This window comes from Thalassophryne amazonica, chromosome 2, assembly GCF_902500255.1.
Source record: "Thalassophryne amazonica chromosome 2, fThaAma1.1, whole genome shotgun sequence".
Lineage (NCBI taxonomy): Eukaryota > Metazoa > Chordata > Actinopteri > Batrachoidiformes > Batrachoididae > Thalassophryne > Thalassophryne amazonica.
The window spans coordinates 63,119,848-63,135,466 of record NC_047104.1 but is presented as its reverse complement, the minus strand read 5'-3'; the positions used below and the strand labels follow the sequence as shown (position 1 = coordinate 63,135,466).

The 15,619-nt window shown below is 43.1% G+C and overlaps 1 protein-coding gene across 1 annotated transcript in view; it reads left to right on the top strand.

Annotated features, from left to right (window-relative positions):
• Nucleotides 1–15,619, top strand: part of LOC117524952 (protein unc-13 homolog C-like) — a 495,429-nt gene that overhangs the window by 106,830 nt on the left and 372,980 nt on the right. The window contains 2 exon segments of the mRNA XM_034186767.1: nucleotides 11,616–11,835; nucleotides 13,503–13,730. Coding sequence (XP_034042658.1) covers nucleotides 11,616–11,835; nucleotides 13,503–13,730 — 448 coding nt within the window.

Genomic DNA, 15,619 nt, shown 5'->3' with positions numbered 1-15,619 from the left:
GTCGACTGCATATTCGGCTGCGCTCCGATGCCCCTGTCTCATCGATAGCAGCACGTTCGAAGCGGTCTCGCCTCTATTGGGGTGATCAAATACTTGTTTGAACTCCCGCACAAACCCAGTGTATGTTGTTAGGAGCCGAGAGTTCTGCACCCAAAGCGCCGTAGCCCAGGCGCGTGCCACCCTGCTAGCGTCAGACGTGTACATAACCGGACGCTGTGAAAAGACGAGCGAACACTGCATTAAAAAGTCAGTGCACGTCTCGACACAGCCTCCGTACGGCTCTGGAGGACTTATGTATGCTTCAGGGGATGGGGGGGGGTTCATTGAACAACCACTGGAATATCTGTATCTGGCACTCGGGCAGCAGGAGGAGGTGCCGCAGCAGCGCCCTGCGCGTGCAGTTCCACCTGAGCGGTGAGAGCCTCCATCCTCCGATTGAGGATAAAGTTCTGCTCGGTTACCAAGTCCAACCGAGCAGTGAAGGCGGTTAGGATTTGCTGCAGCTCACCTAGTACGCCTCCTGCTGGCCCCTGTGCACCCTGCGTTTCCATTGGTGGTTCACTTGACGGTTGACGCCCCTCGGGATCCATGACGATGGCCCAGAAATCCTGTTGTGAAAAGTGTGATGACACGGACCCACAACAGGGGGCGTAAATGAACGGTCAATGGGAATGCAAGAATAACAATTTAATGTTGTGAAATGTGCACAACGAATACAGATACAATCAATACTACAGTCAATCTCAAGTTGGTGTAGTGTGGGCAGGCTCGAGGATAGGAGACGCCCGTCCAGAGAGGAGTCGGAACCCACACGATTTCCACCGCCAACGGATCTGGAACACCCCGGAGCCGCCAATCCTGAGTCCCCAGGTGGCCACCGTCTCCAGCTGTCAGATCGGGTACTGCTGGCAGGAAACAGAAACAGTTAAGAGTGAGTGTGAGTGAACATACCCAGCAAACAGTCAGCAATTGACTCCTTTTTGGGAGGAGAAGAACGCCTCCACCTCCTGCTTTCACAAGTCCTTTGAGTTACCGTGCAGACCAAGTATACACTTGTTGAGTGCTGGAGTGCAGAGCAGAAACACCGGCTCCAACCAACTCCCTCAGACTCAGACACAAGTAGAATAAACTGCAAACTCAAAAAAGTCACTGATTATCAGCTACCAGCTCAGAAGTAAAGAACGTCACAACAAAAGCTTAGCTGCGAAGACGGCTGAGAGTCTACCTGTACGGGTCGATGATTTCTAGGCGTGGGTGTGGTGTCTTCTCCAGGCTTTTATGGTTGCGTCATGATGAGTGGATGATGAGTGGATGAGTGACAGCTGTCAGTCCGAGTTCCAGATGCTCCAGGTTGCGACTGCGCCCTCTGGTGCCTGAAGCCCGCCTTCAGTCAGGGCGCCCTCCCGTGTTGGCCAGCAGTACCTCCTCTTCGGGCGGCCCACACAACAGTTTAGGGGGAATTACTACAGGCAGATTCATGGTTGTGCGATGGGGTCTCCGGTATCCCCCATTGTGGCCAATCTGTACATGGAGCTAGTGGAGAAGACAGCCTTGACGTCTTTCACATCTCTCCCAGTCACTGGTTCAGATATGTTGATGACACATGGGTTAAAATCAAGCAACAGGAAGTTGAGGACTTTACAGAACACATCAACTCGGTGGACGCCAATATCAAGTTCACACGTGAGGATGCCAGAAACAACCATTTAGCCTTCTTGGACTGTGATGTTACGATTGGAGAGAACAGGCAGCTCCAGACAGGGGTTTACAGAAAACCAACTCACATTGACCAATATCTGCTCTTTGGCTCAAACCACCCCCTTGAACACAAGCTCGGGGTGATCAGGACGCTTCAACACAGAGCCCTACAAGTGCCCACAACTGCAGAGGGAAGGGCTAAAGAACAACAACTTGTCCGGAAAGCCCTCACAGTATGTGGGTACCCACGATGGTCCCTGGACAAAGTGCAGAAGTCCCAGAGAACAAAGAGACCAGATAGACAGGAGACGGAGACAAGAAGAAGAGGAGTGTCTCTCCCTTATTTAGCAGGAGTAGGGGAAAAACTACAGAGTATCTTCAGAAGGCACAAAATCCCAGTTTGAGGGAGAGCGCTTTTATTTTAAAGTCACAAGTCTGATCAGACACAAAGAGAGAGGGAGAGTGAGCACGAAAGAGTGCTTTTATGAAATGACAACAGTCCTCATATAATGAGTCCAGGATGATAAAGTGAAGCAACGATCTTGCAGTATTTATAGCTCCAGAAGAACAATGGAGCCCGGCAGGAGGTGTGCAATGGCGTACAGTACGGTGTTGCAGCGTGGGCGGGCTCACAGTAGCGGACAGTAGCATGGCGCTGCGTGTACTCGCGTGAAGGCTCCATGCTGTGCTGTCCCCAGTGATAATAATCATAAAAGACTCACCCATGTATCCTTACAGATCGTTTATCTAGCAACCTGTTTAGTTCTTCTTACTTATTAAAACAGTTTGAAAATGCTGGTATTACTTGTGAATGATTGTTACACTTCAGACAATTCAGACTAATTCAGAATAATGGGGCAGCACAGTCTCGTTTGAACCCCTGTGTGATATTGTCGGATTTGGTCACTTCCAGGGACAGCCTGCCCGTGCGCAACACAATCACAGCATCACTTCACACTGGAAGATGGTGTACTGTTTTGTTTTCAGCTGCAGCCAGTGAAGCAGTCATGAAAAGTGTGGAGATTTTTTTTTCAGTTCCCAGTGGAGAAGGGAAGACAAGGCAAATGGGAGAGGTTGTGTCGGTAGGTTTTAGTGAGATTTAATGTCAATAATGATAATGGAGCTGTCTCTGGAAGCACAGTTTTTGCGTCATATGCTCTTTCATTTCACCCCTTTATTGCCCACCCTCAAGCGAGACTACGGTGCCCAAATAGGGTTGTAATGGATCACAAAGTCAAAGTTTGGATTGGATCAATTTTAGGATCAGCAAAAAGAGACAGGGTGAGGGGGGAGGCAAACATAATCTTAATTTACCTTTATTAAAGAACTTAAAGATGAATACAATCAAGGAACTTTTGCTCCTGGTCCTGATTGAAAGCAAATTCTAAGCATTGTTGTGGTTGGTTTACATGCTGTCACGTTACATATATCGGACAGCCAAACTGACTGTTTTGAGAGGTTGGTTCAAGAAAAAAGGAAGGCAAAAAATGCCAGACACTGTAAAGAAGTTGAGTCAACTTAAAAATTTAACACGAGCTACAAAAGGTTACGTTTTCTGAACTTCAGGCCTGATAGTTGTGCTGACTTGGTCTCTTCAGTAAGCCTTTGAGTTCACACAGAAGAGGTTAAGTTGACTCAACTATGCATTACTGCGAGTAACTCAGATTTGGTTAAAATAAAAATTATCTTTTGAATGAACTAATAGCATAACTCAGAAAATCATGTTGACTTAACTGCATGGTTCCTGAAGTTGGGAAAAAAAAACTTTAAAATCTTTCACAGCAGTAGTATTACATTAATTTTACTTTGTAAGAAAATCCTACCAGCTTCTTCCTTGCTTTTCACTCACCACAACAGATATGAGGTAGAGCTGCATGTTAATTTGGCACAGGTTTTTTACACCAGATGTCTTTCCTGATGCAACTCCACATTACATGGGCACCAATGAGGGTTTGCACCAGGAACCTCACACACTGGAAACAAGAATATTTAACCACTTGTCCACCACCCCAAACTGCATCAGTTTATAGTCTATTTTTAGCATTTAAGAGTGACGGCCACTTATAGTTTAAATCAGTTCAAGTGTTCTAGAGCAGTTCAACATTTCTTTGTTGTTGTGACTCCTGAGAGTTTGAAGGAAACATTTTTCTGAGATTCTGTTTATAATAATCTTGTGATGTGCTGAATATGATGTTCTGAAAAGAAAAGAAATGAACTGTTCATGTGTTGAATTAAGCAGTTATTGAAATTAAAACAAAATAAGTTGTGAGGATTCTGAATGTTTTCTCTAGTTACACATAAGCCTATTAAAAGCTGCCTCTCACAGTAAAATATTGCAAGTCATATGTCAAGTGTTTCCAATTTCTTTTTTGTCAGTACATGTACTAAAATATTGAAATTGAGAGATGAACAATATAAAGCTATAAAGCAATATAGATTGTGATAGTACTGGTGTTGCAGACCGAACGCCCCCCCCCCCCCCCCCCCAAAATGGTCCGCCCTGCCTTCACTGCACATGCGTCATTTCGGACCAAAACGATCAAAGGGAATAATGTGATTATTAACCATCAGATGACAAATTAAATCCTCTTAAATCATTCTAAAGTCAGTTTTAAACAGGAACAAGGCCATTTTAAGCAGACACAAGGTGATAATCGGTGGATCGCAGCTGATGCTTAGAAATGACCATGCTGACACTCCGAAATGACGCATGCGCAGTGAAGGCAGGGGGGGCCGATTTCTCGGGGGGACTGTTTGGTCAGTGACACCGGCAAGACATTAAAACTAATTTCACCTCTAATTGGGAATGAGCATATCAGAGGGAAAGCACAGGTCAGAAGGTTTGGAGACAAAGTCAGAGAGGTGAGATTGAGATGGTTTGGACGTGTGCAGAGGAGGGACCAGGGTTATATAAGGAGAAGGATGGTGAGGATGGAGCCACCAGGCAGGAGGACCCAAGAGGAGATGGTAAGGATATGCAGGTGGTTGGTGTGACAGAGGAAGATGCAGAGGACAGGGTGAGATGGAAGTTGACGTGCTATGGCAATTCCTAACAGGAACAGCCAAAAGAAGAATGTTTTTAACAACTAAAATTTTACTCAATGTTCCTCTGTGCTTAGGTTTTACTGCAGTTCTGCACAAAGTGGAATTGATGAGCCATATAAAAATATGTTAATTTATCTTTTCTGCAGAACTAAAGTGAAATCTGAAGTAATATCTTTTTTAAAGCAATGTCAAAGCTTGGGCATAAGTGAGTCTGTTTGGGGTTCTAGAGTTAAAATCAGGTCACTTAGGGTTTGGAAAGCTAGAAATATGAAAACAATTAAGGCTCTTGGGGTTGGTGGAATTTTTGCAAAATTACTAAAAACAAAACAAAACAACCCCCACCAGAAAACCCCCCCCCAAAGAATTCACATGTGCATAAGTATTCACACTCTTTGCTCAATAATTTTTTGGTGCACCTTTGGCAGCAATAACAGCCTCAAGTCTTCTTGAATATGATGGTAAAAGCTTGGTGCACCTATCTTTGGGCAGTTTTTCCCATTTCTCTTTGCAGCACCTCTCAGGCTCCATCAGGTTGGATGGGGAGCGTCAGTACACATCAATTTTCAGATCTCTCCAGAGATGTTCAATCAGATTCAGCTCTGGGCTCTGGCTTGGCCACTCAAGGACATTCACAGAGTTGCCCTGAAGCCACTTCTTTGATATCTTGGCTGTGTACTTAGGGTCATTAGCCTGCTGAAAACCGTCACCCCAGTCTGAGGTGTCTGGTGGTTGGCTCTCACTGCGGTATTGTATCACTTCCTGTTCTGGAGCACAGCGGTGTTTTTCTGTATCTGTTAGCTGTTTAATCTGCGCAGTTAGATTGATCTAGTTATCTAGATTACGATTTGTTTCCCAGTGTAATCTTTACGTGCCTTAACTAAAGCACTCCTTCTGCTGAATCACCTCTAAATTATTTACACATTATTCACTTTGCGTGTTTTTAGGAATCCGCTAGCTTAGCGTAGCTACTAGCTCTTAGCCGATTTAGCATGGCGGCTTCTCCTGTCTCTCCCGCACTTTTCTGCTCTGGGTGTGAAATGTTTAGTTATTCCTCGGCCTCCTTTAGCAGTAACGGTACTTGTAATAAGTGTAGCTTATTCGTAGCTTTGGAGGCCAGGCTGGGCGAATTGGAGACTCGGCTCCGCACCGTGGAAAATTCTACAGCTAGCCAGGCCCCTGTAGTCGGTGCGGACCAAGGTAGCTTAGCCGCCGTTAGTTACCCCCTGGCAGATCCCAAGCAGCTGGGAAAGCAGGCTGACTGGGTGACTGTGAGGAGGAAGCGTAGCCCTAAACAGAAGCCCCGTGTACACCGCCAACCCGTTCACATCTCTAACCGTTTTTCCCCACTCGACGACACACCCGCCGAGGATCAAACTCTGGTTATTGGCGACTCTGTTTTGCGAAATGTGAAGTTAGCGACACCAGCAACCATAGTCAATTGTCTTCCGGGGGCCAGAGCAGGCGACATTGAAGGAAATTTGAAACTGCTGGCTAAGGCTAAGCGTAAATTTGGTAAGATTGTAATTCACGTCGGCAGTAATGACACCCGGTTACGCCAATCGGAGGTCACTAAAATTAACATTAAATCGGTGTGTAACTTTGCAAAAACAATGTCGGACTCTGTAGTTTTCTCTGGGCCCCTCCCCAATCAGACCGGGAGTGACATGTTTAGCCGCATGTTCTCCTTGAATTGCTGGCTGTCTGAGTGGTGTCCAAAAAATGAGGTGGGCTTCATAGATAATTGGCAAAGCTTCTGGGGAAAACCTGGTCTTGTTAGGAGAGACGGCATCCATCCCACTTTGGATGGAGCAGCTCTCATTTCTAGAAATCTGGCCAATTTTCTTAAATCCTCCAAACCGTGACTATCCAGGGTTGGGACCAGGAAGCAGAGTTGTAGTCTTACACACCTCTCTGCAGCTTCTCTCCCCCTGCCATCCCCTCATTACCCCATCCCCGTAGAGACGGTGCCTGCTCCCAGACTACAAATAACCAGCAAAAATCTATTTAAGCATAAAAATTCAAAGAGAAAAAATAATATAGCACCTTCAACTGCACCACAGACTAAAACAGTTAAATGTGGTCTATTAAACATTAGGTCTCTCTCTTCTAAGTCCCTGTTGGTAAATGATATAATAATTGATCAACATATTGATTTATTCTGCCTTACAGAAACCTGGTTACAGCAGGATGAATATGTTAGTTTAAATGAGTCAACACCCCCGAGTCACACTAACTGTCAGAATGCTCGTAGCACGGGCCGGGGCGGAGGATTAGCAGCAATCTTCCATTCCAGCTTATTAATTAATCAAAAACCCAGACAGAGCTTTAATTCATTTGAAAGCTTGACTCTTAGTCTTGTCCATCCAAATTGGAAGTCCCAAAAACCAGTTTTATTTGTTATTATCTATCGTCCACCTGGTCGTTACTGTGAGTTTCTCTGTGAATTTTCAGACCTTTTGTCTGACTTAGTGCTTAGCTCAGATAAGATCATTATAGTGGGCGATTTTAGCATCCACACAGATGCTGAGAATGACAGCCTCAACACTGCATTTAATCTATTATTAGACTCTATTGGCTTTGCTCAAAAAGTAAATGAGTCCACCCACCACTTTAATCATATCTTAGATCTTGTTCTGACTTATGGTATGGAAATAGAAGACTTAACAGTATTCCCTGAAAACTCCCTTCTGTCTGATCATTTCTTAACATTTACATTTACTCTGATGGTCTACCCAGCAGTGGGGAATAAGTTTCATTACACTAGAAGTCTTTCAGAAAGCGCTGTAACTAGGTTTAAGGATATGATTCCTTCTTTATGTTCTCTAATGCCATATACCAACACAGTGCAGAGTAGCTACCTAAACTCTGTAAGTGAGATAGAGTATCTCGTCAATAGTTTTACATCCTCATTGAAGACAACTTTGGATGCTGTAGCTCCTCTAAAAAAGAGAGCTTTAAATCAGAAGTGCCTGACTCCGTGGTATAACTCACAAGCTCGTAGCTTAAAGCAGATAACCCGTACGTTGGAGAGGAAATGGCGTCTCACTAATTTAGAAGATCTTCACTTAGCCTGGAAAAAGAGTCTGTTGCTCTATAAAAAAGCCCTCCGTAAAGTTAGGACATCTTTCTACTCATCACTAATTGAAGAAAATAAGAACAACCCCAGGTTTCTTTTCAGCACTGTAGCCAGGCTGACAAAGAGTCAGAGCTCTATTGAGCTGAGTATTCCATTAACTTTAACTAGTAATGACTTCATGACTTTCTTTGCTAACAAAATTTTAACTATTAGAGAAAAAATTACTCATAACCATCCCAAAGACGAATTCTAGAATAGAATTTAAAATTCTTCTTCTTACTTATAAGGTTTTGAATAATCAGGTCCCATCTTATCTTAGGGACCTCGTAGTACCATATCACCCCAATAGAGCGCTTCGCTCTCAGACTGCAGGCTTACTTGTAGTTCCTAGGGTTTGTAAGAGTAGAATGGGAGGCAGAGCCTTCAGCTTTCAGGCTCCTCTCCTGTGGAACCAGCTCCCAATTCAGATCAGGGAGACAGACACCCTCTCTACTTTTAAGATTAGGCTTAAAACTTTCCTTTTTGCTAAAGCTTATAGTTAGGGCTGGATCAGGTGACCCTGAACCATCCCTTAGTTATGCTGCTATAGACGTAGACTGCTGGGGGGTTCCCATGATGCACTGTTTCTTTCTCTTTTTGCTCTGTATGCACCACTCTGCATTTAATCATTAGTGATCGATCTCTGCTCCCCTCCACAGCATGTCTTTTTCCTGGTTCTCTCCCTCAGCCCCAACCAGTCCCAGCAGAAGACTGCCCCTCCCTGAGCCTGGTTCTGCTGGAGGTTTCTTCCTGTTAAAAGGGAGTTTTTCCTTCCCACTGTAGCCAAGTGCTTGCTCACAGGGGGTCGTTTTGACCGTTGGGGTTTTACATAATTATTGTATGGCCTTGCCTTACAATATAAAGCGCCTTGGGGCAACTGTTTGTTGTGATTTGGCGCTATATAAAAAAATTGATTGAAAATTGATTGATTGATACCGCTCTGGAGCAGGTTTTCATCCAGGATGTCTCTGTAAATTGCTGCATTCATCTTTCCCTCAATCCTGACTAGTCTCCCAGTTCCTAACACTGAAACACATCTCCATAGCATGATGCTGCCACCACCATGTTTCACTGTAGCGATGGTGCCTGGTTTCCTCTAAACATAACGCCTGGCATTCATGCCAAAGAGCTCAATCTTTGTCTCAGCAGACCAGAGAATTTTGTTTCTCATGGTCTCAGAGTCCTTCAGGTGCCTTTTGGCAAACTCCAGGTGGGCTGTCATGTGCCTTTAACTCAAGAGTGTCTTCTGTCTGGTCACTCCACCATACAGGCCTGACTGTTGGATTTCTGCAGCGATGGTTGTCCTTCTAGAAGGTTCTCCTCTCTCCACAGAGCAATGCTGGAGCTCTGACAGGGTGACCTAAGGCCCTTCTCCGCAGATTGCTCAATTTAGACGGTTGACCATCTCTAGGAAGTGTCCTTGTGGATCTGAACTTCTTTCATTTACAGATGATGGAGGCCACTGTGCTCATTGATGCCTTCAAAGCAGCAGAAATGTTTCTGTACCCTTCCCCAGGTTTGCGCCTCAAGACAATCCCATCTCAGAAGTATACAGACAATTCCTTTGACTTCATGCTTGGTTTGTGCTCTGACATGCACCATCAACTGTGGGACTTTATATGTAGACACGTGTGCGTTTCCAGATCATGTCCAATCAACTAAATTTAAGGATGCACCTGAGCTCAATTTTGAGTTTCATGGCAATGGCTGTGAATACTTACATGTGATTTTTTTTTTGTTTGTTTTGTTTTTTTAAGTAAATTTGCAAAAATCTAAAAAAAAAAAAAAAAAAAACCTGTACAAAAAAACTAAACAACTAAACTTTCACATTGTCATTATGGGTTATTGTGTGTAGAATTTTGAGGGAAAAATGAATTTCCTTCATTTTGGAATAAGGTTGTTACATAACAAAATATGGAAAAAGTGAAGCGCTGTCAGTACTTTCTGGATGCACTGTAGGTTGTGATGTCAATTTGGTATAGGGTAAAGGCACCGAAAAGGTGAAAATGTGCAAAAGAAAATACTAATACAACACACATCAAGCAGTATAACTACATTATTAAAAAGTTGAGTTACACACCAACATCATACACTACAAATTCTGCATGCATTTAAATAAAAATATCAGCAGTATTAAGCACATGAATGTATCAATATAGTGATATATTTCGAGTATCAGACACCCAATGATACAGATTGTATAGAGTTTTGAGAAATGATATAGAGCCCTAAAATGTGCATATACGAGGTCTGTTAGAAAAGTATCAGACCTTTTTATTTTTTCAAAAACCTGATGGATTTGAATCACGTGTGCTTGCATGAGCCAGCCTTGAACCTTCGTGCGCATGCGTGAATTTTTTCACGCCTGTCGATTGCGTCATTTGCTTGTAAGCAGCCTTTGTGTGAGGATGGCTGTAGTCTCTCGTTGTTTTTTCTTTGCAAGGAAATGGCGGAACGACTGGAGCAGCGTGACTGCATCAAATTTTGCCAGAAACTGGGCGACAGCCAGGTGGAAACCATTCTGAATATTCAGACGGCTTTCGGTGATGATCCTCTGGGCATCACACAGATTAAGGAGCGGTAGAACCGGTTTAAAGATGTCCGCACAATGGTGGAGAGCGCGCCGCGCTCTGGTTGGCCATCAACATGCAGAAATGACCAGATCATTTCCAAAGTGAACACTGTGGTGATGTGGGACCATCGTGTGACTATCCGAAAATTGCGGAGAGGTGGACATCAGCACTTTTTCGGCACATTCCACTGTGACAGAAGATTTTGCCATGAAAAGAGTGGCAGCGAAATTCATCGGCACAAAGCTGACGGCAGAGCAAAAGCGCCTTCGTGTTGAACTCTTACAGGAGATGTTGTAACATGCCCAGCTGTTCCACCATTTGGAAGATTCAGACGGCTTTCGGTGGCTTTTCAGTCGTGTGACTATCCGAGAAATTGTGGATGAGGTGGGCATGTCACATGTCCTGTGAGGCTTCAACACGAAGGCGCTTTTGCTGCGCCTTCAGCTTTGTGCCTATGAATTTCGCTGCAACTCTTTTCATGGCCAAATCTTCTGTCAGTGGAATGTGCCGAAAAAGTGCTGATGTCCACCTCTTCCGCAATTTCTCGGACAATCACACAACAGTCCCGCATCACCACAGCGTTCACTTTGGAAATGATCTGGTCGTTTCAGCATGTTGATGGCCGACCGGAGCGTGGCTCGCTCTCCACCACTGTGCGGACGTCTTTAAACCGGTTGTACTGCTCCTTAATCTGTGTGATGCCCAGAGGATCATCACCAAAAGCCGTCTGAATAATCCGAATGGTTTCCACCTGGCTGTCGCCCAGTTTCTGGCAAAATTTGATGCAGTCGCGCTGCTCCAGTCGTTACGCCATTTCCTTGCAAAGAAAAAACGACGAGCGACAACACCCATCCTCACACAAAGGCTGCTTACAAGCAAATGATGCAATCGACAGGCGTGAAAAAATTCACGCATGCGCAAGAAGGTTCAAGGTTGGCTCATGCAAGCACACGTGATTCAAATCCATCAGGTTTTTGAAAAAAATAAAAAGGTCGGATACTTTTCTAACAGACCTCGTACTAAACATTTCTGAAAATGAATTTTGAATAAACCGTTATTTCTTATTTTGTACTTCATTGTGCTGTGCAGGAGTTTACCAGCTTCACTCCTTCTGCTTCCATTTTCCACAATTCTCTTTAGGCTTTCTTATTTCTTACACTTTTTGCTTTCTCTTTTTTCCCCAGAAACTACATGTTTTTAAGAAGACTCTGCAGGCCTTGATCTACCCTATTTCATCCACAACACCCCATAATTTTGAGGTGTGGACGGCTACTGCACCTACCTATTGTCATGAGTGTGAAGGGCTGCTCTGGGGCATCGCCCGTCAGGGGATGCGCTGCTCGGAGTGTGGCGTCAAATGTCATGAGAAGTGCCAGGATCTGCTCAATGCAGACTGTTTACAAAGTAAGGAAGTAGAGTTATTTATACATGCACATGCTTAAAACTGGGGTTCAGGTTGGAATCGTTTTACAGCTTGTTTCACAGTTTGTGTGCTTCCTCACAATCACAAATGCACTCACATGAGTAATCGTAATTGCTGTGGGGATGTACGCAAGCTGCAACCTCTGTTGCTGAAAAACAAAGCCAACTTGGAAGTTCCAAGTCTTGCAGTTTTTTGAATGGCCAGGTAAGGCTGGCTTCAATAGAGACTCATTCCCCATAGATGCCCATGTTAAAATGTCCAGGTTTTGGTCTTTATATGTACAGTATGTGGAGTAAATTTTTATATAACTCATAAATTTAAGATAGTTTACGCTATAATGATATGAGTAATTAGGATAGAAGTTGCTTTGATTGACAGCTAGTGTGCCAAAGGGTCAAGTCAACAATCTGCTACCAGAGGTAGGTAGCAGGTGGCTGCTACCTGCTGTGAACATGACTATTTGCTCTTTCTGAGCATTTCTTTTTTTACAAATATCTGAGAAAATATGGCTTGCTGTGCAGTTAATTGTAGTAACGGACAATGTAAGACGTCTGTGTGAGGATTTTTTTTGTGAAATTTTAATATTGTTTAATTTGTATTTAGCTCTGTTAGCACTAATGAACAGATAACTGTGGCGCTAACAATACCAAGCTACTGCTTGGTGTTGAGGAACTCATCCCATCTGCTCAAAGTGATGTTAATCAGTAAAATCCCCTGCTGGAGTCAGTGGCTGCAAAGAAAACCTGCACGCTCTTGGCCGTTTCTGGCATACTTTGGACACCACTGGCATAGACGAATAAACACAGTGTCACATGTCAGATTCATGTCAATATTTGTGGTAGTTATCATAGCCTCTGTATGGATTACACTCGTCAACAACAACAACAAAAATTTCTTGCATGGACTTTGAGAGCTGATTTAGGTTAATTTTGTGGTGCAGAAACCGAATCTGAGCTCAGATTTCCTCTAGCACATCATGTTTGTTTTTGTTTTTGCATTCTACATTTTCCCTATTGATGGATTACACAAAAGTTGCTCATTCACTCACTTGTTTGTTGCCACTATTCATATACAAAAGCAGCTTCAAAAGCATAGTTTTTAAACCAGGTCTGAGAAATGTGAACAAGCACCGTATTATTGTTTATTGCATTGAAGAGGTGTGCAGCTTTTGCTTCAATGCTTGATACAAAAAATATGTTTTCATATCTCAAAAACATGACTGGCAAAAACTAACACCAGTTTCGGCTTCAGCACCCCCAAATTACCCAAAATCCATTGAAAAACTCCATGCAAGAAGAGTTGTGTTGATCAGTGTTAGCTATACTGTGGCTGAATTTGTTTTTGTACCACAATAGCAACATTTTCTAACTGAAACTGGATTTTTTTTTTATCACATTTAAATCTGTAATCAAGCTCATATAGAGGATAAAATAGTATAATCAGATAGAAAGTACAGTTAGTGGCTTGGAGTAACAAATAGCATGAGTGACAACACAGACAAAACCAATATGTACTGAATTTATGATTTTTATGATTTTTTATCCTCTCAACACGCTTGAAACATTTACTTTATTTCATTGTCATTACATTCAAAACATCCCAGGTAAATACTGAGCCTAAGCAACTCAGTTTTTTTGTTTTGTTTTAGGGGCAGTGGAGAAGAGCTCCAAACATGGAGCAGAGGATAAGACCCACAACATCATCATGGCTATGAAGGAGCGCATGAAAATAAGGGAGAAGAACTGTCCTGAAGTGTTTGAGGTGATCCAAGCGATGTTCCATATCTCCAGAGAGGACTTTGCCAGTCATCTGAAGACAGCCAAGCAGGCTGTGCTGGATGGCACCTCCAAGTGGTCTGCCAAAATCAGCATCACAGGTTAGTCTGAATCAAATTTTTTGAGTGATTCAGAAAAATAGATTGCTCACCTCAGACTTGACTTCCAGAACAGATGGCAGTGAATGATGGACAAAAGAACTAAAACTTTTTTACTCAGTATTATAACCACTTTTCAGCAAAACTGATATTAAGTCAAGTTCAACTTGAATCATAAATGATATGATATAATTCTAGCTAATATTTACGCACACTCATGTATGGTGAGTGCATGAGCTTCCAAAACAGAAGGTGCCTGCTTTGAGACCACCTGTGTCCTATCCACATAACATCTGAGGTTGTGTCACTAAGGACATAAAACGTTTGACAAATCAACATGCTGATTCATGTCTGATCCACTGTAGTGACCCCAGGCAGAGATAAGCCACAAGAAGTTACTTACTTCCTTATTTTACTCATGGGTAACTTCAAGATGTTGGGTCATTGTTGATGAAAAGATAGCTCATGGGACCTCTGAGTGGTGCCTGAATCTCATGCTTTTAGTGCTTCAGAAAAGTGCACTCTTTACACTGTGTACTTGACTTTCAAAGTGATTTGCTGCTGTTACTAGTCAAGCACATCTTACTTGAGACAAGGCAATTTTATTCATATACTGTATAGCCCAATAAGTAGACTCAGTGCGTGTTATATTAAAATACATGTTGCAGCAAATAATAGGTACTGAAGAACCATTGCCTACAGCCCACATCCTCAGCTACTGAGACCCACATGCAAACTCCTAATTTACAACGTGTACACCACAGAAACAAACCAAAACACATCCTGCTCACAGCAGGTTTTAACAGTGCTCATGTTATACATGAAAAAACTCAACAAACACCACCACACAATATCAAAACTAAAATAAGATATCTATAGCACTGTCCAGAATAGTACATTATTATATTGGACATAGGGCAGCACAGTGGTTTAGTGGTTAGCACTGCTGCCTCACAGCGAGAAGGTCATGGGATCAATTCCCACCTGTGGTTTTTCTGTGTTTCATTCTGAACATGCTGCAAGCTTGTTACTATTTGCTTCTGTAGTGCAACAAAGGGAGCATTAGAGCAGACGTATCTTCTTCAGATGAAAGAGTGAATCAGTTTGTCAGTCATCCTGAGCTATAAATCCTCAAAATTTATGTTATCTGAATGATAAATAGTTGTGCTGCTTATCTTACTGATACAGCTTTCAAACATGTTCTCCCCATGTTTGTGTGGGTTTCCTCTGGGTGTTCCAGGTTCCTCCCACATCCAAAGACATGCAGGTTAAGTGAATTGTAAACTTTAAAGCCTGTAGGTGTTAGACCCCATTCAGACTGGGGTTGGCAGTCCAGCTGGAGCCGGATTGTGGTTTTCTGAATCTGTATGGCGAAAATAGGATTCAAGCAAGATTGTCTTCTGTCTGGCTCACCCCACTTCTCTGAGGTGGGTTGACTGTCTCTTGGATCACCCTTTTGTCTGTCTCCTCACCTGGGACCAATTTGCCAAGGGTGGCCCCATCAAGAGCAAATACTCCAAATAACGCAGTTCCCAGGATCACTGGAGCACATAAACCCCTCCATCACGATAAAGTGGCAATCCAGGGATGGGACAAGCTGTAAGGTTTATATTTCCCAGCTGCCTTTTGAAAAAGTAATCCAATTATTGATTACTGATTACTCCTTGAAAAAGTAACTTAGTTACTTTACTGATTACTCAATTGTAAAAGTAACTAAGTTAGATTACTAGTTACTTTTTTAGTTACTTTCCCCAGCTGCCGACAACAACCCACGTCAACATGACAATGATACCTGTTTTGCCAAAACTCACTTTATAGTCACCCTTTCTTGACTTCAATGAAAATAAATACTTGTTTTATAAAAAGTAAAATAAAGACCTCTTTCTTGACCT